This window comes from Salmo salar, chromosome ssa07 (assembly GCF_905237065.1).
Source record: "Salmo salar chromosome ssa07, Ssal_v3.1, whole genome shotgun sequence".
Taxonomy (NCBI): domain Eukaryota; kingdom Metazoa; phylum Chordata; class Actinopteri; order Salmoniformes; family Salmonidae; genus Salmo; species Salmo salar.
Window position 1 is genome coordinate 24,024,134 of NC_059448.1, and position 27,133 is coordinate 24,051,266.

The 27,133-nt window shown below is 40.3% G+C and overlaps 2 protein-coding genes and 1 long non-coding RNA gene across 4 annotated transcripts; 1 reads left to right on the top strand and 2 right to left on the bottom strand.

Moving 5' to 3' along the window:
- Window positions 1-1,368: 1,368 nt before the first annotated feature.
- LOC106596943 (ubiquitin carboxyl-terminal hydrolase 26) lies at window positions 1,369-10,155 on the bottom strand. The gene is made up of 12 exons (XM_045721752.1): window positions 9,912-10,155; window positions 9,391-9,512; window positions 9,198-9,298; window positions 8,869-8,987; window positions 8,672-8,742; window positions 8,435-8,566; window positions 8,020-8,115; window positions 7,454-7,582; window positions 7,108-7,236; window positions 3,326-3,351; window positions 3,151-3,185; window positions 1,369-3,053 (listed from the first exon to the last, which is right to left on the bottom strand). Exons 2-12 carry the CDS (start codon window positions 9,454-9,456, stop codon window positions 2,221-2,223), a joined length of 1,737 nt encoding a protein of 578 aa, XP_045577708.1. The 5' UTR covers window positions 9,457-9,512; window positions 9,912-10,155; the 3' UTR covers window positions 1,369-2,220.
- A 352-nt stretch (window positions 10,156-10,507) lies between these two features.
- LOC106594285 (uncharacterized) lies at window positions 10,508-11,384 on the bottom strand. The gene is made up of 2 exons (XR_001326082.2): window positions 11,124-11,384; window positions 10,508-10,938 (listed from the first exon to the last, which is right to left on the bottom strand). It is a non-coding gene; the product is annotated as an uncharacterized lncRNA (long non-coding RNA).
- A 182-nt stretch (window positions 11,385-11,566) lies between these two features.
- Window positions 11,567-21,129, top strand: LOC106594284 (probable E3 ubiquitin-protein ligase RNF144A-A). Of its 2 annotated transcripts, none has more exons than XM_014185653.2 (4): window positions 11,567-11,967; window positions 12,728-12,828; window positions 16,933-17,097; window positions 20,342-21,129. In XM_014185653.2, exons 1-4 carry the CDS (start codon window positions 11,880-11,882, stop codon window positions 20,795-20,797), a joined length of 810 nt encoding a protein of 269 aa, XP_014041128.2. In that variant the 5' UTR covers window positions 11,567-11,879; the 3' UTR covers window positions 20,798-21,129. The 2 variants fall into 2 exon arrangements, with proteins under 2 accessions (XP_014041128.2, XP_045577709.1); XM_045721753.1 differs by having other exon boundaries at window positions 11,635-12,111.
- Window positions 21,130-27,133: the final 6,004 nt, after the last annotated feature.

Here is a 27,133-nt window from a genome sequence, read left to right on the forward strand (position 1 = left end):
AGCTTGGAAATGAGACAATATTTTTAGCAAACACATTTTAACTTTGGAACAGTCTATTTAGAAGAAGAGTTCTTCCCTCCATATAAAAACGTCAGGTCTTGTTAAGAGCATGACCAGCACCCCGATCATGAACACCAGGAACGGCAACATCATCCACTCTTGCTATCTCTGCCTGGGGTTACTGGATAAATTCCAGCTGTGAATGTTGATGACAAGAAAGCAAAAGCATAAAATGATGTATCGGGCAGCTGCTGTAGCCTAGATCGCCATACCGACTAAAGAACACGTTTTCATTCTATATTCATTATTTCTCATTAGAGATGTAATGAATTGTATTTTCACCGGCAAGTACAGTATCAGTCTCATCAGTATCATGTGTGGTTAAAGGGGCAATCCGCAGTTGAAACAATAACAAAGTGGTGTCCCCGGGGGGGCTGGAGAAATGTAACCACTCTCAAATTCATAGATAGAGCTATGGATGCAAGGTCTGATTAACCACGATATCAAAACGATATGTTTAAGCATGTTTTGAGGCTATGTGTACCAGTGTACCTTGGTCTCTGTATGCAGTACTCCACCCAGTACTAAAGTTGTTATCAATGATATAGTCTCGAAAAAAACAGACCTAGGCAACAGCACTACTTTATGACGGAACATTGTGTGGGACGCAACCCGTCTGCCGAGGAAGACTATTAATGATACCTAAAAATAATCTGTCTTTAAACCTGAGCTGTGAGGCTGTGATTTGACAACCTGCAAAAGTACAGTTTCTTTATGCTTATTTAAAGATGGTGGCAGTTAGCCTAGTGTTGGGCCAGTTACCGAAAGGTCGCAAGCAATTAACCCAAATTGCACTGGATAAAAGTGTCTACTAAAGGGCCTCCTGAGTGGCGCAGTGGTCTAAGGCACTGCTTCGCAGTACTAGAAACGTTATTACAGACCCGGGTTCATGTGACACAACCGGCTGTGGACGGGAGTTCCATAGGACAGCGCACAATTGGCCCAGCGTCGTCCGAGTTAGGGGAGGGTTTGGCCGGGGTTGCTTTACTTGTCCCCGGTCTTAAGTTGAGCGGTGTTTACTCAGACACATTGGTGCGGCTAGCTCCATGTTAAGCTGACGGATGTTAAAAAGTACGGTTAGGCGGGTCATATTTCAGAGGATGCATGACTCCACCTTCGCCTCTCCTGAGCCTGTTGGGGCGTTGCAGCGATGAGACAAGTTTGTAATTGAAATTGGGAGCAAAACAGTTGGTGAAAAAAATTAAGTGTCTACTAAAATGTAAGAAAAATATTTTGCGTTTTAAAATGTCAGACCAAGGATTATCTCTAAACCTCTTGTGAAGTATTTCAAGAATTAAGATGACTAAGTTATTTTCTACATACAAAGCATCTTTAATATACAGTACTTTGTAAACACTTGGACAAGAAAGTAATCTGAGTAAAATGATGAACGATGTTGAACATTAGAGGCTAATAACAGGACTTCAGTTAAAGTTAGTTGTTAAACATATATAAAAAGATAAGACAGGGTTAAATACAGCATTGTTCCCAAAATCAGAATATATTCCATACATTCCTCTTTCAGTTTTCAAATTGGACAAAACAGAAACATCAAATTTAGCCATCTCACTTCTTTTCCATTCCCTCCTCTCCTTCCCTGTAACGGCTGTCGAAGGGATTAGACCAAGGCGCAGCGGGTTGCGTGCTCATCATATTTTATTTATAAAGTGAACACGACAGAACAATAAACAAAGAACACCAGTCCAACAGTTTCGCAGGCTATACACAAAAGCAATGCAAAAAAAAAACAACTACCCACAACGAGACAGGTGAAAACAAGCTCCCTAAGTATGACTCTCAATCAGAAACAACGATGTACAGCTGTTCCTGATTGAGAGCCACACCAGGCCAACAAAGAAATACACAACCTAGAATCCTAGAATACCAAAGCAAGAACATACACCAAAAACCCCGGAACACATAAATACAACACCCCTCTACATACACATAACCCCCAAACCACATAAAACAAATACCCCCTGCCACGTCCTGACCAAACTACAATAACAAATAACCCCTATTACTGGTCAGGACGTGACATTCCCTGAAGTTCCTCTTTCTTCTTTTCTTGTCTTTAACCAAAAGCTCCATCTCTTCTACACTTCTCTTTTCATTCTTCTTGCATCGTTATTTTGTGTGTGTGTGTGTGAACCGTAGCATTTATTGACACATGTGGAGTCGGGACATAGTTTGCTTCTTCTTAGACATACCAACGGTGCGACCACTGCAACCAATGATCTTGGTGTGCTTGCCACGGACACCCCAGAAGCGCCTGAAACCACAGTGAGCCTTGTTCTTCTTCTGCCTCTCAAGAATCTCTCTCAGCTTGTTGTCCTGAACGTTAGCAAGGACCTGGCTGTAATTGGCATCCTTTTCGTCCTTCTCCATCAAGAGTTCATTGAACTCTTGATGGATGTGAGAAGAATGGGATGGGATGGTCTCACACCTGTTTGTAGAGCTGGAAGACTCTCCGTACTTGATCAGACTTGTCTTTGTCTCACCGAGATGCGTTTCTCCCTTTACCACGACACCCTCACTGTCCTTATCTACCCTTCTCACTACATCATCCTGTTCTATTTTCTCCACAACATTATCCTCTTCTTTCAATGATGAATACCTGATGGGCAAAATATAGTCATGATAAAACACACGGAGTTTGCCTAATTTCTGACATATCTCTGGACTCTGCTGTTTCTCTGTTATCAAAGCCACATCATATCGTCTTGTTTCATCCACATCCTCTCTCCTGTGTGCAGCATCCTCCTTTCTTCTCCCTATCAAATCATCATCATCTCTTCCTGTATCTGCCTTTCCTACATTTTCCGTTCTTCTGACTGCAGCATGTTGTCCCTGTCCTTTATTTCCATCAACACCGTGATCATCATCTCCACTTGTCTTTACTTGAACATGCTCTCCAACCTCTGTAACCTCATCCTCTCGGATTGAACCGTGAACTTGGTTGGTTCCGTGGTTCTCACGATCTGAAGCATGTGCTTTGCGCGGGAAGGAAAATGAAAGACATCAGTGATACAGTTTCAAGGCAATTGATAAAAAGAGCACAGTTCATGAATAGTTCATAAATGAACTTACATTTCCTGTACATCAGTAGATAAGCACTCCAAGAACTAGAGAGAGAATAGTTTGTTACCTTACTTACTAATTGATTACTAATTGGAACGCCTGTTAATGTTCTGGTTCATACATTTGGCGATAAACTTTGGATACATAACTGGAAACACAAACACACGTGAATAAAAAATCGTACCTTTCAATCAGTGGAGCTGGTTGGAGCTGTAAGGGAGGAGCAGCAATGCGTCAAAATTAAATAAATAAAACACATTGCCAATGGCCTTAGATAGGATTCTGACAGAGTAGCATGGTATTTGTGGTGATTCCCCACCAAATATATGCAAATATGAACTATAATCATATCTGTTCTTGAAGTGATAACCCCCTTGTCTGATTCACTCCAGCGGTGATTTTATGATGTCAATCTTGGTGGGCAAAACAACCAATTTGTTTAGATGCGTGCCAGCGAAGCCACTGCACAACTCTAAAAAAGACATAAAATGCACTATGACGGTGACCACAAACTGTTAGGGTCTACATCAAGCTGTCCCAACAGGGGAGCTTATGGCTGACTTGCTTAAGTAAATCTGGTTTCTACTGACTCCTTGTGGATTTGTGTAACTGGATAAGAACCGCATTCTCCTTCAATAATAACCAATGTCGACATGAGTTTAGACTTTAGTTTAGATACACCAACCTTATTACATTTATGTTCAGTAAATTCATGATGTTTGTTCTTTTATAATCAACACCTAACTGTAAGTATAAGCAAGTGCAAGCAAACGAGCTGCGACGAAGTAGGCCTATTCATTCAGCACTTTCAAAATGGACAGCGACAGAAGTTCAGATAGATGTTAGTTCAGGTCATTTCAGCAAGATGTTGAGGCCTTAACTTTACTCTTCTTTAAGTCACAACGGAAAAAAGAAAGAGAGAGAGACCCAGACTCAGCGGTTAGCCTACCATTTTAAGTATTTTATTTGGCCTACGTGGTCTAAAAAGGAAGGACAATTCAATTACAAGGATCCACTTTTATAGACAATATACAGATGCACTGACAGCGCACTGCGCAAACAAAACAACCCTCACAATGTCAACTGGAATTGCAAGGGTCTATTACTAAACTTTTTGTTGAACAAAAGTATTTGAATGGGAAGAAACTGTCACTGGCAAACATGGTTACGAGAAGGGGATACTATAATATACTGTTGTTGGGTCTGTAACTTACAATGCAGATGTACAAACTATGGCGTATAGAACGATAAGTGATTAAGAGGCAAGCCGTAATTTGAATTAAGACATGAGCGAGCTGAGATGGATGTAGTCTATATGCCGCCTATTCGTTCAGCACTTTTGAAATGGACTGCGACATAATTCAGAACATGGGCCGTTCTTACAGTATTCTCCCTGTACACCAAGTCCCAACAGTAGGCTAAATTAAAACTCATACAATGGGGGCACGTAAGCAGACAATGAAAGCTGTTACAATATTCGATGATGACATTTCTCTAAAACAGGCCATAGGCTACATGTGCACCACTAAGGCAGAACAGTTGTACAAACAGGCCCTGCAGTGCTGCCTCACAATTGCCACACAATGTAATGCATGCTATAATTCTGGCAAGCACATACCTATTCTCCTGTTGTTGGTTGTGAAGGTTGATAGCTCATCTATATGCGGTGTCTAGCTGAGCCACAATGTTTGATTTCCCCAGCAATCCGAGTTTAACCTCCCTGGGCAAGGTGGGACGTTTGTTATAAATGCTATAACTTCAATTTCTCAAACATATGACTATTTTACACCATTTTAAAGATAAGACTCTCGTTAATCTAACCACACTGTCCGATTTCAAAAAGGCTTTACAGCGAAAGCAAAACATTAGATTAAGTCAGGTGAGTACCCTGCCAAAAATAATCACACAGCCATTTTCAAAGCATGCATATATGTCACAAAAACCAAAACCACAGCTAAATGCAGCACTAACCTTTGATGATCTTCATCAGATGACACTCCTAGGACATTATGTTATACAATACATGCATGTTTTGTTCAATCAAGTTCATATTTATATCAAAAACCAGCTTTTTACATTAGCATGTGATGTTCAGAACTAGCATACCTACCGCAAACTTCCGGTGAATTTACTTAATTACTCACGATTAACGTTCACAAAATACATAACAATTATTTTAAGAATTATAGATACAGAACTCCTTTATGCAATCGCGGTGTCAGATTTTAAAATAGCTTTTCGGCGAAAGCACATTTTGCAATATTCTGAGTACATAGCCCGGCCATCACGGCTAGCTAATTTGACACCCACCAAGTTTGGCCCTCACCAAACTCAGATTTACTATAAGAAAAATTGGATTACCTTTGCTGTTCTTCGTCAGAATGCACTCCCAGGACTTCTACTTCAACAACAAATGTTGTTTTGGTTCGAAATAATCCATAGTTACATTGAAATAGCTCCGTATTGTTCGTGTGTTGAGGTCAGTATCCGAAGGGTGACGCGCGGACGTACTTCGAAGCATTACCGTACTTCGAAGCATGTCAAACGCTGTTTAAAATCAATTTTTATGCGATTTTTCTCGTAAAATAGCGATAATATTCCAACCAGGCGACGTTGTATTCGTTCAAAGAGACAAAGACAAACATGGAGTCCTCTCGTGCACGCGCGCTCCAGTATCAGTGTTCCCTGCCTGACCACTCACAAAATCTCCTGCTGTTTTTCGCTGTTTTCTGCAGAGCTCTCATTCCACTTTCTGGCGCCTTCTGAGAGCCAATGAAAGCTTTAGAAAATGTCACGTTACAGCAGAGATGCTGTATTTTTGATAGAGATGCCCTAGTAGGACAACAAATTGTCAGACAGGGCACTTCCTGCATGGAATCTTCTCAGGTTTTGGCTTGCCATATGAGTTCTGTTATACTCACAGACACCATTCAAACAGTTTTCGAAAACTTTAGAGTGTTTTCTATCCAAATCTACTAATTATATGCATATTCTCGTTTCTGGGTAAGAGTAGTAACCAGTTTAAATCGGGTACGTTTTTTATCCGGCCGTGAAAATACTGCCCCCTAGCCCCAACAGGTTAACAGCATTGTCTATATGTGATGCACAATTCTCATGTTTTGAGATAGACAGATGTTTTAAATCCTTGAACCCAGACTTGGACCACACACCCTCGCCACTGAATAGCAGGCAGGGGAAGCAAAATAGGGATTGGTTTGAGATGCCAAACCATTCATTGTTGAATTTGCGATTTCCGACTTGTTGTGAAATGTTTATGTCCAATGACGTTTTATCCTCAATTTCTCTTCAAATGACAAGGATTGAAAAGGATGTGCCAGTAAAATGTCAACATGATTCATAATGATGACTGCTTGTCAATCTTGCGAGCTAAGATTTTGAAAATATGATGTTGACATAATCAGTCTAATCAAAGCTACGGTAGATAAAACATGATTTGACGTCTTTTTATCAGTGGCCAATGACCTTGAGCCTTCTTGGATGGGCAGTTCTAATGTAACTCTATGGCAGCACCCAAGGGGCTTGAATTTTCTAGCTCTCCCAGTAGAGTTGGCAGTGACATAGTGTCCCCTTGAGTGACAGAACACTGAGCCAATCACAGCACAACTAGAGAACATTACCAACCCCTACGCTCCGTATTTTCCGCTGGCTGCCCCACCACCACAGAAATCACTTAGCTAGGCTGAAACACCTGCATTTTGGAGCTGCCTTCCTCAAGAAAGAAAAAAATAGACCATGTTTGTATGCGGCTTTATCAACTCAACGATTTTTAGTTTTTACATTGTTTGTAAACTGACGTCTGACACGTATTAATGCCACCAGCCCTGAACAACGGGTTGCCACTGATTCACTCACAGACCCAAATAAAATGGCAAATACAATTTATGATATTAGAAAAATGATGGTATAGGCTGTATTCAATGAAATAAATAAAATAATCTCGCATACCTTTGTGACATATGAGTCATTGAACTCATACCAGTTATAATCTTCAAAGGACTTGATCTTAGCAGTGTAGTGTCCACCTCTGAGACTTCCGAAATGGTCCACAATCGCATAGAGTTCATAGTCACATTTCTGTTCAGATAAATCAAAAGACATGCCAATAACTGAACTACAGATGTAAAAACAGACATCACTAAATATGTTATTTTTCTGATGGGCAATAAAGTGAAGGCGATATACAGTACGACATAATTATCTGTTTAATTTAGTATAGCTACATTGCGAAGACCTAAATGTAGACTTGTATGAGAACAGAACCTGTTGAATAAAGGTTTTGTAAGTAGTCTACCTCTGTCTTTAGTGTGTGAGGCACATCCACGTAGCAGTTGATTTTGACATATGACATGCTGTAGTAGTCAAATTCAAACCGCTTGAGGAGCAGAGTAAGAATTTCTGGGTGATATTCCATCTTGCATTCCTATAGGTGACAGTGGGAGGCATTGTAATACAATACCTTCTACAGTGAAAAGCTTGATTTCCATTTTTAAGAACCTTTGGTACAATAATTAAAGCTGTACTAAGCAGAAATGCTCCGCCATTTCCTGGTTGCTTAAATTCTAATAGGTTGCCTAATTTCAGTTTGTGTCAAAATAAGCACGTATAGCATAGAGAATAATTGTACCATCTAAATTGCTGTGAAATACTGTATCTTTTCCATAACCAAAAATATTGTATTTTCAGCTGTTTGAAGCTGGTGTACAACACTGAAAGTAAAAGATGCGAAAACTAAACTTCAGAACAGGAAGCATATTAATAGTGCACAGAACTACCGCTTCTTAGATATGATTTCACTGAGAATTTTATATATATATATAAAATTCTCTTTAATTTGGTATACTAAATGTCACTACTCACAATGGTTGCATCTGATTTCTTTTCACATTCATCACAGTACACTTGGTTTTCCCCACTGACAGTTGAAGACTTGAAGAACTCCTTAAAGCCATCTTTCTGAAAGCACAGAAACACAAAATGTTATCTTTCTCCAACATACTGATATATTTGCCTGAATTTGTTTTTATTGTCATATTATATCAACTTATAATATTAACTACAATACCATGATCATGAAAACTGAGACAAATAGTAGAGTAAGCCTACACACATGCCAAATTACGACATAATACATTCCCACTGGACGATTATGCTAATATTGAATAACAATAATATAGGCTATGGCATTTAAAGTGTTAGCCCTGTCATGATCATGTGATATCTGCCATCATAAAACAATGTTTTTTTGCTTTCGGTTAAGATATATTTTTCCTACCACACTGTAGGTTTTGTAAGAGCCAGAGGGATCTGCTATTGAGAGGGGCAGTGTCCAAAATGGACCAAATCCATCACTCATCACATGTTTTCCTAAACAGGTAGTGATGTGCCTCAGTTGTCCTTTGAAGATCTGGAGACAAACTTTTGTCAGTCTTGTCATATCATAACTTGTAAACATTGCATGGTTAGCTATCAGGTTTTGTCCAAGATGAGGTAAGTAATGCTGTATGCCTACCTTTGACACTTCAGGATTGACCATGCCTAAAATCTTCTCTAAATACTCAGCCGCATCACATTCCTTGTATACTGGGGGGAACAATGAAGGGTCTTCTACTACAAATAACTGCAAATACAATACTTAATACTACATAACATCACAAGCTGTACATCTAACAAAGTGTATTATTTAGCATCTACGAAAGCTCAACTCACCATCATCAATGCCTAGTATTGATGAGATGCCCTTTGTGTTCGTTTCAATTTCACGTAAAGTTGTAAACATCTTTTTCAGCTGAAGATCAACAGTGTCTTCTTCTTGGTGAGGCCTATTACTGTAAAAAAAAAAAAAAAGACTGATTTTGTTAAGATATACAGTATACGAGATGTTTAGTATTAATCTCAATGTACTGTGTAATGATAATGTTTCAATAGTAGAGACATGAGACATGTATTTAGTTAGATACATGTCTCTGGTATGACTCAATCTATTTCTAATACTTTCACATACAGTATCATTGGCACACAGAGTAAGAATGAAAAACCTTTCAACAGCCTCTCTGAATTCTTTAGTCATGAAGAGGACCTGCAGAACACTGTTCAAATAACACGTTGCCCCTTGATTAACCAGGCCATGCATGGTGTTCTAAAAGGAATAGAGTTATCAATTAGTGCATAAATGATCAAATACAGATATTGCTGCATTGTGTTGTACTGTACATACAGTAAATCACATACCTGTTCCTGGGGTGGGAAGTATTCTTTTGAGCCTCGGTAGTGTCTTGTTGAAATGTTCAGCTCCATTGTTTTCAGTAGTTTTCACAGTCCAAATAAACGCAATAGAACACCCACTTGATGACCTGTAAATGTAAGATTTGATAAACATGAATTGCGCTTTAGGTTATATGGAATTCACATACGCAAGATTTCCAACTCCAGAATGTTTCCACTTGCATTGATAGGCTAATGAAAGAATGCAATGGGATTATCAAATCAAATGCAGTATTTCAATTTGTCAGTTGAGTTATCCAAAAGTGTTTCTAGTTTGTTTAGTCAATAGAGCAATACAAGAAAATCGAATTTAGGCTAGACTATACATATTGTAACAACCCTGGGTTTATAAGCGCGGAAATCGACTCGGCCGCTAGAGCATGCTTTTGCGGCACAGTCGATAGCGCGCCGGACTTCGGGCTTGAAGGTCGAGGTTTCGAAACCTGCTCGCTGCTGTTTCATTACAATATTATTCATTCCAAATGTACCGATTTATTCGTGTATTCTTGTAGCCGAAAAGCGTCCCTTCGAGTTGTCACCTCTAAGGAAAAACAACGACGATGAACCGGCTAAGCTGCTACTGTCACTTCTAAAACTTCACTTTCGATTTCGGCTATTCCTGTCAGTATCACACGGCTGCAATAGAACAAATATGAACGCCTTTTTTAAATGTTCCTTTTTAGCAAAGTTGTCCTTGTGAAGGCACACTCAGAAAATAATTCAACGTTGAATTGTTTTTCAATCACATCAAACGAAACTCTATCCTTAAAGGGGCAATCTTCGATTGGCACATACATTTTGGACTTGAATTTAAGATATATAGGCTTGGCTCTATGATTCTTGAAGAATATAACTTTAAATGCATGAGTTGATCAGATAATGCAATGTTTTAATCGTTTATTGAATTATTACAGTTAGGTTTCAGGCGGCCCAACTAGTGTTTCTAATCACACTTGGACACACATTTATGCTTCTGCATTAATTCTCTGCATGGACGAAAATAAATGAATAAATAGTCAACCAAAATATTTAAATATGGATAGTGTAACTGTTATTTTTCCAAATGAATGAGTCACAGAAAGAGTTCAGAATTTGGAGAACATTAATTTATTGTTGTTGTTGAAGACTTCCCTACAGTAAAGTCACAGATAAAAAGAAAATATAGTTGAGAAGTTCTGGTACAGGTTCAGAGAATAAACAAAAATGCTTTCTGGCCACATGTTGTTTATATTTTGTTTAAAAAAGAGGCCATACATTTATCAACATCAGTTCCTTCGTGTGCTTTGGCAATGGGATTGGCAGTGAGATTAATATTACAAGCCTACAGTATTAAAAAGACGTCAAAATGCAGGCAGAGATGCTCTCTTCTGTCCATTCGTTAATGTCCCCATCCTCCAGGCACCCTCATCACTAGCTGAATGACAGACTGGTTCTGGATCCCATATGAGGAGAGCACGGATGAGTCCTCCAGCTGCTTATCTGTGAAGATCAGTCGCAGGGTCTCCAGATTGTCCCCTAAAAAGGTCAGATGTTTTAGTCAATACAGTTGACAACTAATATCATTTCCTTCATCACTGCTCAACCATTACCCCCGCAATTAAACGAAATACTTCATTTAGTTAATAATCGAATTACATTTAATGAAAGTCTCATAATGATTGATGATTAATGATTCCGCTGTGGAATGAATAGCTCTCTACCTGAGTTCCCCGGGAGTCTTTCAGAAATTTTATTTTTCAGTTGCAGTACTGTCATACTGTTCATTTGTTCTTCCGTATTGCTCACGTCTATTACCATTTTCTCCCCTCTGAATCCCATCACTACGACCTGGTAGATCTTTCCCATGGTTCTGAATATGTGCGCGAGCTGCTCAGGTCTCCGAGTTTTTCTGTCGATTGGTGTAACTGTTTGTATGCGAGAGAATGAGGAAGGCAAAATGCTCCTCCTTCTCAGAAGAAATGACAAGTTGTTTACCTTATCACATGACAAATAATAAACAGACCTACGTTTTGAGTACATAAACTAAACTGAAAGTAGGTACAGTGACTTGGGATCTCGGGGGGATACCATCACACTCAAATAAATGAACAGTAAACAAGTTTGACTGACATTTGGTAACTGAGATCCGCCAGCTACTACAGGTGTATCTGCATTACAACGCTGCAGTTTAAAATGTTATGAGAACATCCTCAAGTGAATGCAGTCAACATAATTTACCGTATTTCACGTGTCTTCTTGAAACTTGAAAGTGAAAGCTTCTGATTTTGAATAACAAGTCCAAGGGATATACAAGGGCTTAGCGGGACTCACAGCGGGACATTTTATCCCGCGAACGCGGTACCGGCACAGCATTCAAGGGAGAGCACACCTGCCTCCGGTGGTCATATCATCGTCCCACGAGTGAGCGTGAAGAAGTAAGATTACTGTACAAGACGGTGAAGATAGAGAGCAACACGATGACAACCCAACAGCAGGAGGAAGAAAAGCGATATGACCCCGGAGACGCCACGCTCAAATTCGTCAACCGACAGGACGATTTAGATCGTAAGCAATCCATTTAATCAATAAACCAACACTAGCCAGGTAAAATAAAACAAGAAAAATGTGGTATTCATTATTACTTGGCCCCAACTAGTCAATGTCCTCTTCGTTCCTGGAGGAAAAGAGTCAGTGGTGTAATGTGCGCAGGTAAAAATACTTTAAAGTACTACTTAAGTAGTTTGTGGTATCTGTACTTTACTTGACTATTTATATTTTTTACATCTTTTACTTTTACTCCACTACATTCTTAAAGATCATGTACTTTTTACTCCATACGTTTTCCCTGACACCCAGAAGTAGCTACTCGTTGTATTTTGAATGCTTAGCAGGACAGGAAAATCGTCCAATTCACGCACTTATGAAGATAACATGTGGTCATCCCTACTGCCTCTGATCTGGCGGACTCACTAAACACAAATGTTTCGTTTGTAAATTATGTCTGGGTGTTGGCGTGTGCCACAAGTAAATCGTGCAATCTTGTTTGTTTAATATAAGGAATTTGAAATGATTTACACTTTAACGTTTGATACTTAAGTATATTTGAGCAATTACATTTTCTTTTGATACTTAAGTATATTTAAAACCAAATACTTTTTGACTTTTACTCAAGTTGTATTTTACTGGGTGACTTTCACTTTTACTTGAGTCATTTTCTATTAAGGTATCTTTACTTTTACTCGAGTATGACCTTTGGGTACTTTTTCTACCACTGAACATGTTTTCCAGAGTTTTCCATTATTCAATTTCCTCGTTTTGTTCTCAGCCCTAGATGATGACACTGAGACTCTGAAGGCAGAGATGTCTTGTGGTCATGCGGTAACCCCGGAGTCACTGACCGGATGGTGTCGCAGCCTACTGGACCAGGTAGAACCTACTCGCTATTCCTTAAAAGGGGCAATCTGCATTTGAAATAATAACAAAGCAGTTTTGGTAAAAAAACTGAGGGTTTGGGCTGGAGAAATGTAACCTCTCTCAAATTCATAAACAGAGCTATGGATGCAAGGGCTGACCATGATATCAGAATTATAGCTTTAACCATGTTCTGAGGCTGTACAGTGTTTATTTACATTTACTTCGTTTACAGAGTAAAACAAGTGTACATTTGGGGTTCTGATGGGGTATGACCAATGTGTAGAAACCCTGGATGACTGACAGGGGGCACTGTGTTGAAGCCACCTTGCAACTCCTCAATTGTAAAAAATATTTAGAAAACTATAGAAATGCATTTATTATTGTTTACATTTGTTTTTGACATGTTTATTTGATTACAGACACCTTAATGCATACTTTTAAATTATATTATGTGAGCTTAATATAAAAAAAAAAATATATGTTGTGTATCACATTTTCCCTAAAGTATATGATTTTTGTACTAATGCTTACTTGGGGACAAAGATACTTAAACAGTCCAGAACTGTCTACAGCATAGTCCTTTGAAATACTGTAGGATTCCATTCATTCCTATGGAGGACTGCTCCTACTTGGGAGTGGCAATATGCCCAACCGGTGGCTTCAAAGCCGCTCAATGGCCCAAGCATAGCATCAGCATTGGGTATGACAGTTGAACTAAGCTCATATACTGAGTGTACAAAACATTAGGAACACCTTCCTAATATTGAGTTGTACCCCCTTTTCCCTCAGAGCAGCCTCAATTCTTTTTACAAGGTGTTAAAAGTGTTCCACAGGGATGCTGGCCCATGTTGACTCCAATGCTTCCCATGGTTGTGTAAAGTTGGATGTCCTTTGGGTGGTGGACCATTCTTGATACATACGGGAAACGATTAAGCATGAAAAACCCAGCAGCATTGCATTTCTTGACACAAACCGGTGTGCCTGGCACCTAGTACCATACCCTGTTCAAAGGCACTTAAATCTTTTGTCTTGGCACACATACACAATCTCAAGGCTTAAAATCCTTATTTAACCTGTCACCTCCCCTTCATCTACACTGATTAAAGAGGATTTAATAGAATAAATAGGATTTAGTAGAATAAAAAACACCAGGTTTCCATCAGACTCAATTGAATAAAAAATAAAAAAAGAATTACAGGGGGCAGTTTAGAAAAATGAATCCCATGCAAATCTTCCTCTGGAATAAGGCACTTTTGGAAAATAATTACATAACCAACATCTCTAGTAATACTATAGCTGTCTCTCTCCCCCCCTCCAAACTTTCCATGTCAGGGCCCCGTTGCATAAAACAGCTTCATTTTCTACAATCAAGACAAGAACATAATAAACCACATTTCGTGTAGTTACCTTTTTCCTCAACTTGTTCATTTTACTTTCTAGTACGTCAAGCTAGCTTACAAAGTAGCTACAGCTAACTAGCCAGCGAGCTTTGTAGCCATGGATTGTGCGCCTTCCATTGTTTAGATAAGTAGCATAAGTGTCCTTATGACCACAGTGTGGAAATATAATAATAAAAAAATACATGCACTGCCCCTTTAAGAAAGTGGGTCTATAGGGCCTATCATTTATCATAAATTAATATTAGATAAGTGTCACAGTTGTCGTAGTGTTGAGACCAAAACGCAGCGGGGTTATGTGCACTCATCTTTTTATTAACTGGACATAGAAGGTAAACCAAAAACAAACACCAAAAAAATTGTAATAAATAAAAACGACGAATAACAGGCCAGTAAGGCACAAAGCACAATCTCCCACAAAAACAAACTCCTAATTATACGAACTTCAATCAGAAGCAACGATAACCAGCTGCTTCCAATTGAAGGTCCAACCCCAATAAACTAAACATAGAACTAGACTAGACAGAACATAGAAATACACTAACATAGAACAGTGCCCAAAAACCCCCGGAATACATAAATCCAACACCCCTCTACATACACACCCCGAACCATATAAAACAAATACCCCTGCCACGTCCTTACCAAACTACAATAACAAATAACCCCCATTACTGGTCAGGACGTGACAGTACCCCCCCCCAAAGGTGCAGACCCCGGATGCACCTCACAATTAAACACTTTTTTTTTTTTAAATCACCCCCCCAAAAAAAGGGAGGGAAGGGAGGGTGGCTGCCGTCAACGACGGCTCCTGTGCTACACCCCCCCTCCCCAAACCTCCTACATTGGAGGTGGCTTAGGCTCGGGCCTCAAACCACCCCCTGACCAGTCCACTCCTCCCAAGTACCTCGGCCTGACACATGTCACTGTAGACCCTGTACTAAACTTTATGAGCTCTGGACTGTAGTACGACTCACTCGGTTCCGGACTAGGCACTGTTGCCGGACACTCTGGACGAGGCACTGTTGCCGGACACTCTGGACGAGGCACTGTTGCCGGACACTCTGGACGAGGCACTGTTGCCGGACACTCTGGACGAGGCACTGTTGCCGGACACTCTGGACGAGGCACTGTTGCCGGACACTCTGGACGAGGCACTGTTGCCGGACACTCTGGACGAGGCACTGTTGCCGGACACTCTGGACGAGGCACTGTTGCCGGACACTCTGGACTGGGTCTGGGCTGACGCACTGAAAGCCTGATGCGTGGTGCTGGTACTGGATGTGCCAGTTTGGGGACACGCGCCTCAGGGCTAGTGCGGGGAGCAGGAATAGGCTGAGTTGGACTGGGCTGATGCACTGGAAGCCTAGTGCGTGGGGCTGGTATTGGAGCTACCAGACTGGAGACACGCACTTCAAGGCTAGTGCAAGGAGCGGGAACAGGCTGAACTGGATTGGGCTGACGCACTGGAGGCCTGGTGCCGGTACTGGATATACCGGGCCGTGGAGGCGCACTGGCAGTCTAGATCACACCTCCTGCACAACCCGTCCTGGCTGGATGGAACTAGTAGCCCTGCACAAGCAAAGTGCTGGCACAGGGCGAACTGGTCTGTGCAGGGGCCTGATGGTTGCCGTGCGTAGAGTGGGCGTAGAGTAGCCTGGACCTAGGAGGCGCACCTGTGACCAGATGCGCTGCGCAGGCATCCTCCTACCAGGCTGGATACCCACTCTAGCACGACACTTGCGAGGGGCTGGGATCACTCGCACTGGACTGTGCGTGCGTATGGGCGAGATCGTGCGCACTTCCGCATACCTCAGCGCCCTCCACTCCATACGTTCTTCCCAAAAAGCACGGGGAGCTGGCTTAGGGCTCACCCTTGGCCCAGCCAAACTACCCGTGTGCCCCCCCCCAAAAAAATTATTGGGTGGGGGTGCCTCTCCGGCTTCCTCGCCAGCCGTGTTCCCCAGTAGCATTCCCGGTCCTTACCCAACTTCCTCCATGGGCCCTCTCCGGCCAGAATCTGCTCCCATGTCCAAAATTCCCGATAGTCCATATTAGTGTTCCGTTGCTCCTTACCCCGCTGCTTGGTCCTTGGTTGGTGGGAGATTCTGTCACGGTTGTCGTAGTGTTGAGACCAAAACGCAGCAGGGTTATGTACACTCATCTTCTTTTTATTAACTGGACAAAGGTACACCAAAAACAAACACGTACATCAAAAACACACCGACGAATCACATCACCAGTAAGGCACAAAGCTATACACAGCACAATCTCCCACAAAAACCCATGAAAACAAACTCCTAATTATAGGACCTTCAATCAGAAGCAACGATAACCAGCTGCTTCCAATTGAAGGTCCAACCCCAATAAACTAAACATAGAAATAGACTAGACTAGACAGAACATAGAAATACACTAACATAGAACAGTGCCCAAAAACCCCCGGAATACATAAATCCAACACCCCTCTACATACACACACACCCCGAACCATATAAAACAAATACCCCCTGCCACGTCCTGACCAAACTACAATAACAAATAACCCCTTTACTGGTCAGGACGTGACAATAGGTTGACATAGATTCAAACTAACCATATTAATCGAACAAATTATATATTTTAATATGAATTACATCATGCATATTAAATATATTGCACTATTTTGATATCCAATGTCCATCCATTTTCCTTAAACTTTTCTTCTTTGTCCTCCCAGGGTCAGTTCAAGTTTTTGTGCCCTGCACTTGAGGATGGCACCTTTGTGAAGTGTGGTGCTGAGTGGTCTTACCAGGAGGTACGTAGGCTGGCTGTTCTGACCACTGAGGAGATGGAGCACTTTGAGAAGACCATGGCAGCTTTCACATACTGTGAATACAAATCAGTGAGTGCATGTTTTATTGTTCAAATTCTTTGCAAGTTTGTTTTTACTACTGTATAGAATATTATTATTATTTTATTTATTAAACCTATATTTTATCAGGGAGTCATACTGAGACCAAGGTCTCCTTTACAGATGAGCCCTGAATTACATCAATTACAGAAAATACACACAACAATATAAATACAAAATGCAAGCAGAAATAAACAAACACATTCATCAGTAATAGGTCCTCAATCAGCTTTCTGAATGAACCTAGAGCAGGCCTGGGCAATTATTTTCCATGGAGGGCCACATTAGAATATATTTTTGCCATTGCGGGCCAGAATCATATTACAGGATTATACATCATGTGTATGACTATGTTGACAGATATATCTACGGTAAACCACACCCAGATATGCTATATATTTTACATTTTTAACATGCACAGAAATAAACTACATCCATGTTCTCCTTTTGGTAGGTATTTTCATTATTAAACATGCAATGAACGACACTGAGTGAAAAGTACACTGTGCATTCCGCACCACGGACAGAACTCTTCTTAATGGGTATGCACAAAAACACAAGAAAGAGAGAGAGCTCAACATTACATTTAAACTACTCAAGTGTGAGGAGTGAAGTCTCTGATGGGCATTGACTAGAGCAGTGAAGCCAGGTATAGTTTCTGACGCCGCTATGTGCAGGATTGCTGAGAGGTAAGAGTCAGTAAGAGATGATCTGTGCCTTGACTTGTTATATTTCATCACTGAAAATGTCTGTTCACATACATAGGTTGACCCAAACGGTACAAACATCATCTGAGCATGACTCCTAATCTTTGGAAGGTTTTGTTCATCGAGAGATGCATAGTACCTCGTCAGTGACATTCTTTTGAATAGTTCTCCAATCACTACACCAGATTGAAGATCGATAAGCTCAAGTTGCAGGTCAGTGGGAGCGTTATCCACATTTGAAGGTGAAAGGAGAGGAAACCAACAGCATGTCATTTTCCAGCACTTTGAAATCCTTAAAATGACGAGAAAACTCACCGTTCAAAGCACGCAGCCGCGATGTATACTTCTCCCGCTTGTCGTCTGATTAGGAACAGACTAGTAGGGTCGGAAAGTCTGTGAGATTGTTGGCTTCTACTTGACGGGTCAGGAGGAGTCATTTTCCCTTGAAGGATTTGACAAGGCTGTACATCTGATGTGCAAAAAGGCCCTTCCCTTGTCATTTGGAATTCAGTTCATTCATGAGGGTCATGATGTCCACGGTGAAGGAAAAATCAGCCAACCATTCTTTATCTTGCAGTTGAGGGAAATCCACATATTTTCCATTCATTTTTCAAAACTCAGCAATCTCTGACTTCAGGTTCCACACCATTTTAAAGCATCTTCCCCAAACTCAGCCATCTCACGTTTGTGTGGTGGGGGAAATCTGCGTGACCCGACTCTGTCTCTTCCAACAGTGAGACAAACTGCCTGTGGTTTAAAGACTTTGCTCTTATGAAGTTTTCCACTTTAGTGACTGTATCCACAACATGGCTCATTTTCAGGACACATTTACAGAGCACCTCCTGATGAATAATACAATGCAGGAAAATAATTTGCTGATCTTGGTTCAGCACAGCTACTTGATCTTGTATCCTTTTCAAAAAGTCAACGTTTTTTCCTCTCAAGTTTGGGCACCCATCAGTGGTCACACTGGATAACTTTTCAAAACTCAGTCCCAGCTTTGCCACACACTTATTAACCTCCTCCAATAAATCTTTCACTGTGTTTGTGCACTTCATTGACTGCACTGAAGCAAGCTCTATAATTTCAAAGTCTGGAGTTATGCCACGTAAGAATATCAACAACTGCACCGCATCACGTGCATCACTGCTCTCATCCAAGGCTAAGGAGAAATAGGTGAAATCCTTTACCTTGTCCTTCAACTGTTGTTCCATATTCTCTGCAATGTCCTTAACACGTCGTGTCACTGTTCGTCTTGACAGGGAAACATTTTCAAACAGCTCTTTCTTGTCGGGGAAAAGTATTGCTGCAGAGTCAATTAAATATTCTAGCAATTTTGTGGGACAGAACATAGCTAGCTCTCGCAATTCTGTTGTTTGCTGAATGCAGTTTTGTGAAAAGTCCTTGCTGCTTTTGCAACTGAGAAAGCAACTCTTTCGATGCACTTGCCCTCTTCTCAGAAGACATATTACTGTATTTCTCTGCATTCTTCGTCTGGAAGTGTCGGGATAAGTTGTAGTCTTTCAAGACAGCGATGCACAATAAACACACAGCTTTCCCTGATACCTCAATAAAGAAATATTTTAATGTCCACTCTTGCTGGAACACACTACATTCATTGTCTACCTTCCTTCTCTTTGAAATGTTTGAAAAACTCATTTTTGCGCAATTTCTAGCTAGCTACTATTTGTAATTGTGACGTGTGGCAGCCTGTCAGTCACTTTCTGTCCTCGTGCAGTTGTTATTTATACGTGCCTTCAAGTGTAAATCATTACACAAAGGAAAGGCTTGGGCTTTTAATTTGAATAGCAAATACATTTTTCAAAACTTTACTATCGCAAATTCTTTATGTGATCTGAACATGATTCCGCGGGCCGTATTGAATCAGGTCGTGGGCCCCATACGGCCCCCGGGCCGGCCTTTGCCCAGGCCTGCCCTAGAGTCACCAAAACATAAAATGTAAGGACATTTAGAAAATTGTTCCACAAATAAGGTGCAAGAAAACTAAAGGCTGATTTACCTAACTCAGTTGAGACCTAAGGAATTTACAGCATTAACCATCCCTGAGACCGGGTGTGGTAACTCGTATGTCTAAAGTTTAGTAAAGATGTTAGGTACATTGGAACTTTTTGTAAAAGGGATTTATAAATGAAAACATAGCAATGTATCAGCCTAGGTGACATCAGAGGGCCAACAAATGTTCTGGTAGAGAAAGCAGTGATGAGTACCAAAATTGTTGCCTGTAATAAAGCGCAGTGCACTGTGATAAACTGCATCTAACGGCTTTAATGAAGTGTCAGTAATAATAAGGCATAATATACATACAACTACAGAGCTATGAACAGGTGGGTGGGGACAGATCACCTCTTAACTACAGTACATAGCTTTGGTCAGAGATTCTTTACTGTGTTATCCAAAACGAGTAATTGCACATGTTTTATTCAGTTATATCATTATGAATCTCTGCATGCAGACAATAATAGGGATTTACTCATCTCCCCCGCTTACCCTACCCTCTTTTATAACAGTGCCCTGTCTGCGAAACCTTCGTAGAGAGAGAGGACCTCACCAACCTCAGTGTCCTCTGCACAGTGTGCACTGCAGACAAAGGTCAGAGGTATGAGTTCTGCTGGCAGTGCCTGAAGCAGTGGAAAGGTCCCGGGCCACGCTCTGACCGCTGTGACAACGATGGCTGTATCAACCAGGACCTGGAACTGCTGAAGAACTGCGAAACCACGTCTCTCCCTCAGGTGGCAGGTGTCACCGACTGCCCCTCCATTCGCGCCTGTCCCACCTGTGGCCAACGGGTGGAACACGACAAGACTGGTTGTAAGAATATTCTCTGTCCAAGGTGCAATAAAGAGTTCTGCTTTGTGTGCCTTAAGCTCACGGAGGATTGCTTGGAGACCAGCTCATATTTCACAGCCTGCTCTGCTGGTGTTGCCCCAAGGCAGACCTCTATACCCACCTGGAAGAGAAACTGAAAAATTAGACACCTCTTATTCACTGCATATTGTAAACTCTGCTTACATTGTCTCCAACAGAACACGTAGGTAGAAATCTTGCTCCGCATACAAATTTCATCTCCATATATTGTACAACGAGAGTTTGTGTGCAGTGCTTCATGGGAAGCATAATGTTTTCTTTTACCATCTTATATTATAATCTTAGATATTATACAAAGCGAGTTTCATAGTGTGTAGACTCAGTGCTTTATGTTAATTATGATTTCCATATCATCTTATCATTATTATCATGTTGCTTATGTGCGTCGTCATGTAATGTAATAAACTACTGACAAAAGTAACAAACTTCATCTGTTTGTTATTGATGTTTTTGTACACCATAACAACAATGGAAATCAAACTGACGTCTTCATTTCGGGACACAGATTTGTGAGATCAGAATAATAAAAGGAGGAAGAAAATGCTTATACCAGTAGCAAACATCTACCCAATAATACAGTATTTTACTGGTAAAACAAAACCCTTAAACTCAAAAGTCCCATTTATACCGAGACTGTGCAGATCTTAACTGATGTCTTATCAAACATCCCATTATATGTAAAAGGACTAGGCTAACACATAATGCATGAAAGATGAGCTTTTAAGCATCAGTAACACGTAGCTTTCAATATACAGTAAATCTAAGTGGTATAGAAGTGGAGAAATGCTTAGTTTTAAAACAGTGACAGTAATAACTGTTCATTTTGTGCCACTAAACAATCCTTGACAATGCAACAACAATAATAAAATATCAGAATACGAACACATTCAAGGACAGTGTAATATCAAAGGGCAAATTCATGGATATAGATGTGGATGGACGAATATTTAAAATATGTATACTCTTCTGAGACAAATATCAAGAACAGTCAGATCTGTAGGCCTATACACTGGATAGGTTATCAGACATGCAGGGACAGATAGTGTAGTGCAGGGGTACTCAACTACTATTTGAGAAGGTTCAGTGACACAAATTTCCTAGGTGGCAGAGGTCCGGATGGGTATCTTCCTTTATCTGCGCTGTGGTACAGCATAGTAACAAACATAGTCGTCTACGACTTAGGAAACATGTTATATAACATTTCAGTTATGCAACATCTACCCATCTGAAGATCTGTTTTGCTTCTCCTGACAACTATGTCACATTTGTGACCAAGAAGGAGTTCTGGATGAGCAGCAGCAGTTCTCTTCCAACAGTGAAGTCATCAAAGCGAGCCTTGAAGTTATCCACAATTGGCCCAGCGTTGTCCGGTTTAGGGGCGGGTTTGGCCTGCAGGGGTGTTCTTGTCCTATCACGCTCTAGCGACTCCTGTGGCAGACCGGGCTCAATGCACGCTGACACGGTCGCCAGGTGTACGATGTTTTAAAAAGACAACTTAACGTCTATACTGATACACCATACTAGGTACGTACATACACTTCAATCATTAGAATATTTTTGTGCACTCTAGAAAACAACATATACTTAGTTTTACACATATTCAATAATAATTTAAGGTCAATAAAGGTTTTCTGCAAAATAATGAAAGCATACTGTTGTTCAGATAGAGCATGATCAGCAGGGCGGGCAAAAGAGTACACAACTGTATCGTCTGCATACAGGTGCAGGTAAAACTTTATTATTATTATATTTATATATTTCTGACAAAACAATATTATTAATGTATACAATATAGTTGTTTATTAGACCTTTTAACATATAACACAATATCTAGGTAGTAACAAATGTTAGATGCAACATTTGAACAACAATTTATACCCCCCTCGGGTTATGATGTACAGTTGAAGTCGGATGTTTACATACACTTAGGTTGGAGTCATTAAAACTAGTTTTTCAACCACTCCACAAATTTCTTGTTAACAAACTATAGTTTGGGCAAGTCAGTTAGGACATCTACTTTGTGCGTAACACAAGTAATTTTTTTAAACAATTGTTTACAGACAGATTATTTCACTTATAATTCACTGTAGCACAATTCCAGTGGGTCAGAAGTTTACATACACTAATGTCGTGTCTTTGGCATCATTAACTCTGAAGACATGTTTTTATCAAATAACTCTCTGTATTTATTATTACGTGATTAAACTGATTAATCATGTAACTGTAATTAACTAGAAGGTCGGGGCACCAAGGAAAATATTCAGATTACAAAGTTATAATTTCCCGAATATAACTTCCAGATATTATAATATCTGATCGATTTGTCTCCTCATTAAAGATGTGTTAGTTTACCTCGCGTCAGTCTCATTCCAAACGTCGTAAATTGTTGTTATCTGCATGAACCCAGTCTTCACTAAGTCATCCATATATCAATTGTCTTAAAATCATTATTTACTAAACTAAGTAATTCACAGAAAGCATACAAAACAGTAGGTATCGTTACAAAGCAATGGTAGAGGAATGTGCCCTAGTGGGCTAAACCGGCATGGCGGCTTGTTAAACAAACAAGGGGGGTGGGGGCAGCGGAGAAGACACTACAGAGTTGATAAATATTAACAATTGATATGCTAATCCTTTGCACATGAATGCTCACTCATTCGGAAACAATTGCAATCAATATATATATTAAGCTCAGTGTGTCGTCGTGATCTTTGTTGGAGAGTTTCATCCTCTCTCTCTCTCTCTCTTGGTTAGATGGATCTTTCAAAGCGACATTCATTAATGTCGTTATAGAATGGATGTTTCGTCGGTCTTCGCGTTCAATGATACCGAATCCCTAGCTGCAGACTAGTAATTAATATCAAAGACTTGTTATTATTCTGTATCGATAGTTTAACCACGTGGTATGGTTAAAGTTCAGTAGAGGAATGCATGGTCAAACCTTGGCCCTCTCTTCTCGAGGTAAGCTGGTCTTCAGAAAGAAACCCTGGGTGGGGGATCATATACTGAACGTAGAAAAGGCTGTCACATGACGCCTTGTCCTGTCTGTGTCCCTGGGGGCGTGCCGGTGACTTAGTTAAGCTTTGAACAGAAATACAATTATCTCACATTAACATCAGTACATAGCATCTCAACATATTCCAAATAGGTTTATCCTTATTCATTCAGTTGATACAACCATTTAGATGTAAGTCCCATAGCTGAGGCTATTATATAAACATTATTATGGTAATATGGCTATATTGTCTCTCATGAGTTTCACAACATTGTAACCAAACGGACCAGTTCGTAGCTGGATTCTTCACCGATCTTTTATACCTTCTCCAGAACATAAATGTTGTTCGGTTCCCCCTGTCCTGTGAGGTGGAAGAATTCCTTTGTCTCTCTATGAAACCCCTCTCTCTCCATACTGTGGCCATGAGGCAGGATATTCTCCTTCGGAATTTATGGCTGCCTTCACACAGCCTTGTGTCAGAAGTATAGAGATCGGGGGATGGTGCATAGAAAAGGCCTGGTGCAGAGGGAGGGGGTTTCAACTGTGCTCGCTGTACCCAAAGAGGGCAACGTCATGACACTAAGTTGACTGTGCCTTTAAACCTGCTTGTAAAACTCCAGAAAATGATGTCATGGCTTTAGAAGCTTCTGATAGGCTAATTGACATCATTTGAGTCAATTGGAGGTGTACCTGTGGATGTATTTCAAGGCCTACCTTCAAACTCAGTGCCTCTTTACTTGACATCATGGGAAAATCAAAAGAAATCAGCCAAGACCTCAGAAAAAAAATTGTAGACCTCCACAAGTCTGGTTCATACTTGGGAGAAATTTCCAACGTCTGAAGGTACCACGTTCATCTGTACAAACAATAGTACGCAAGTATAAACACCATGGGACCACGAAGCCGTCATAACGCTCAGGAAGGAGACGCGTTCTATCTCCTAGAGATGACCGTACTTTGGTGCGAAAAGTGCAAATCAATCCCAGAACAACAGCAAAGGACCTTGTGAAGATGCTGGAGGAAACAGGTACAAAAGTATCTATATCCACAGTAAAACAAGTTCTATATAGACATAACCTGAAAGACCGCTCAGCAAGGAAGAAGCCACTGCTCCAAAACCGCCATTAAAAATGCCAGACTACAGTTTGCAACTGCCCATGGGGACAAAGATCGTACTTTTTGGAGAAATGTCCTCTGGTCTGATGAAACAAAAATAGAACTGTTTGGCCATAATGACCATTGTTATGTTTGGAGGAAAAAGGGGGATGCTTACAAGCCGAAGAACACCATCCCAAACGTGAAGCATGGGGGTGGCAGCATCATGTTGTGGGGGTGCTTTGCTGTAGGAGGGACTGGTGCACTTCACAAAATAGATGGCATAATGAGGAAGGAAAATGATGTGGATATATTGAAGCAACATCTCAAAACATCAGTCAGGAAGTTAAAGCTTGGTCGCAAATGGGTCTTCCAAATGGACAATGACCCCGAGCATACTTCCAAATTTGTGGCAAAAAGGCTTAAAGACAACAAAGTCAAGGTATTGGAGTGGCCATCACAAAGCCCTGACCTCAATCCTATAGAAAATTTGTGGGCAGGTCTGAAAAAGCGTGTGTGAGCAAAGAGGCCTACAAACCTGACTCAGTTACACCAGCTCGGGTCAGGAGGAATGGGTCAAAATTCACCCAATTTATTGTGGGAAGCTTGTGGAAGGCTACCAGAAATATCTGACTCAAGTTTAACAATTTAAAGGCAATGCTACCAAATACTAATTGAGTGTATGTAAACTTCTCACCCACTGGGAATGTGATGAAAGAAATAAAATCTGAAATTAGTCATTCTCTCTACTATTATTCTGACATTTCACATTCTTAAAATAAAGTGATGATCTTAACTGACCTAAAACAGGGAATTTTTACTAGGATTAAACGTCAGGAATTGTGAAAAACTGAGTTTAAACGTATTTGGCTAAGGTGTATGTAAACTTCCGACTTCAACTGTATATGACATGATGATACATTGGCTATTTTAGTATTCCTTTTTATTTTTTATTTAAATTTTAATAATCCAAAAGTATATAATACAGATTATATTACAACTTCTTGTGTTTCGTCTTAATGATTGCTCTTTAGTAAATAGGAAACTCAACGTTGTGTTAGTTTGAGAAACATTAACTAGATAGTTGTTTTATGTTTGTGAAACCTTGAAATGTACACAATGAGAAGTGATTTTGTAACAACAAATTTTAATCTGTAATTGTATCAAATTTTGTATGTTTCAAACATTGTATGTTTGAATTAGCGCTCATAAACTATTTTCATCACTTCCTTGTAAACACATTCTTGTAAGTTGGAGCTACTCTACGTGATTATATGGGGCTGTTGTGCAGATTTGAGCACTTGACAAGACGTTGACATTTCTGGGTATGTCTCACCTGTAACATAATAATAATAATAAAGATTGTGCTAATAATAATATTGTTATATTATTTTTTTTAAATAATACAAATCTGTCAATCAACCAAATGTATTTCTTAAAACCCCTTTTTGCATCAGCAGTTGTCACAAAGTGTTTTGCAGATACCCAGTTTAAAAATGTAAGACCCATCAATGCATATGCCGAAGCACAGCATCTAGGAAACACTCCCTAGGAGTCATAAACCTAGGATTAAAACTAGAGAGGAACCATGCTCCGAGGGCTGTGCTGAGTGGACATTTAAGAGTACATGTGCACCTTATTGTTATTCAAGATGTTCCAACGTTCGTAGATGACCAACAGGGTCAGATAATCACCAGGGTGGCTTCTTTCATAACTGTTGCAAAACATTGAGACGTTGCTAAACATTTGTTACGCTGGTTACATTGAGAGAGATGGTAGAGAGAGAGAGAGAAATATTACCCGATTAAATAATAGATCATCACTCACACACACAGACATGGCTTCATAGTAGTTCATAGTTTCTAATCATAGTTTCTAGTCTGAGAGATTTTGATATAATAAGAGGATCAAATAGAACCTAAGAGAGCAGAAGCTATTGCTTGCAAACAGTATGAATAAAAACAATGGCTACTGCTCAATGGATAAATAGACTTCACTTCAAAAAAAACATACGTCAATGAAAACAATTAATACATATCATTCTTAAATAATGGATATATATCTATATACAAACATCACATTGAATATTCAACTCACCTTCAAAAAGCTCCATGAGGAAGGAAGGAGCACTGGAGCCCCCCAGGGGTGCGTGCTCAGTCCCCTCCTGTACTCCCTGTTCACCCACGACTGCATGGCCAAGCACGACTCCAACACCATCATTAAGTTTGCAAACGTCACAACAGTGGTAGGCCTGATCACCGATTCTGTTTGAATCATCCAACCCAGTTCTAAAAACTTTAGAAACCCTTTAATGGATTCCCTTTCATGCCTAGCCTATGAATAT

Coding starts and splice junctions, on each gene's coding strand:
- LOC106596943 (XM_045721752.1), bottom strand. CDS start 9,456: ATGGAGCTGAACATTTCAACAAGACACTACCGAGGCTCAAAAGAATAC. Junction 8,988..9,197: donor TTCAGAGAGGCTGTTGAAAG/GTTTTTCATTCT, acceptor TTTTTTTTACAG/TAATAGGCCTCACCAAGAAG. Junction 3,054..3,150: donor TCTACTGATGTACAGGAAAT/GTAAGTTCATTT, acceptor TCCCGCGCAAAG/CACATGCTTCAGATCGTGAG.
- LOC106594284 (XM_014185653.2), top strand. CDS start 11,880: ATGACAACCCAACAGCAGGAGGAAGAAAAGCGATATGACCCCGGAGAC. Junction 11,968..12,727: donor CCGACAGGACGATTTAGATC/GTAAGCAATCCA, acceptor TTTTGTTCTCAG/CCCTAGATGATGACACTGAG. Junction 12,829..16,932: donor GTCGCAGCCTACTGGACCAG/GTAGAACCTACT, acceptor TTGTCCTCCCAG/GGTCAGTTCAAGTTTTTGTG.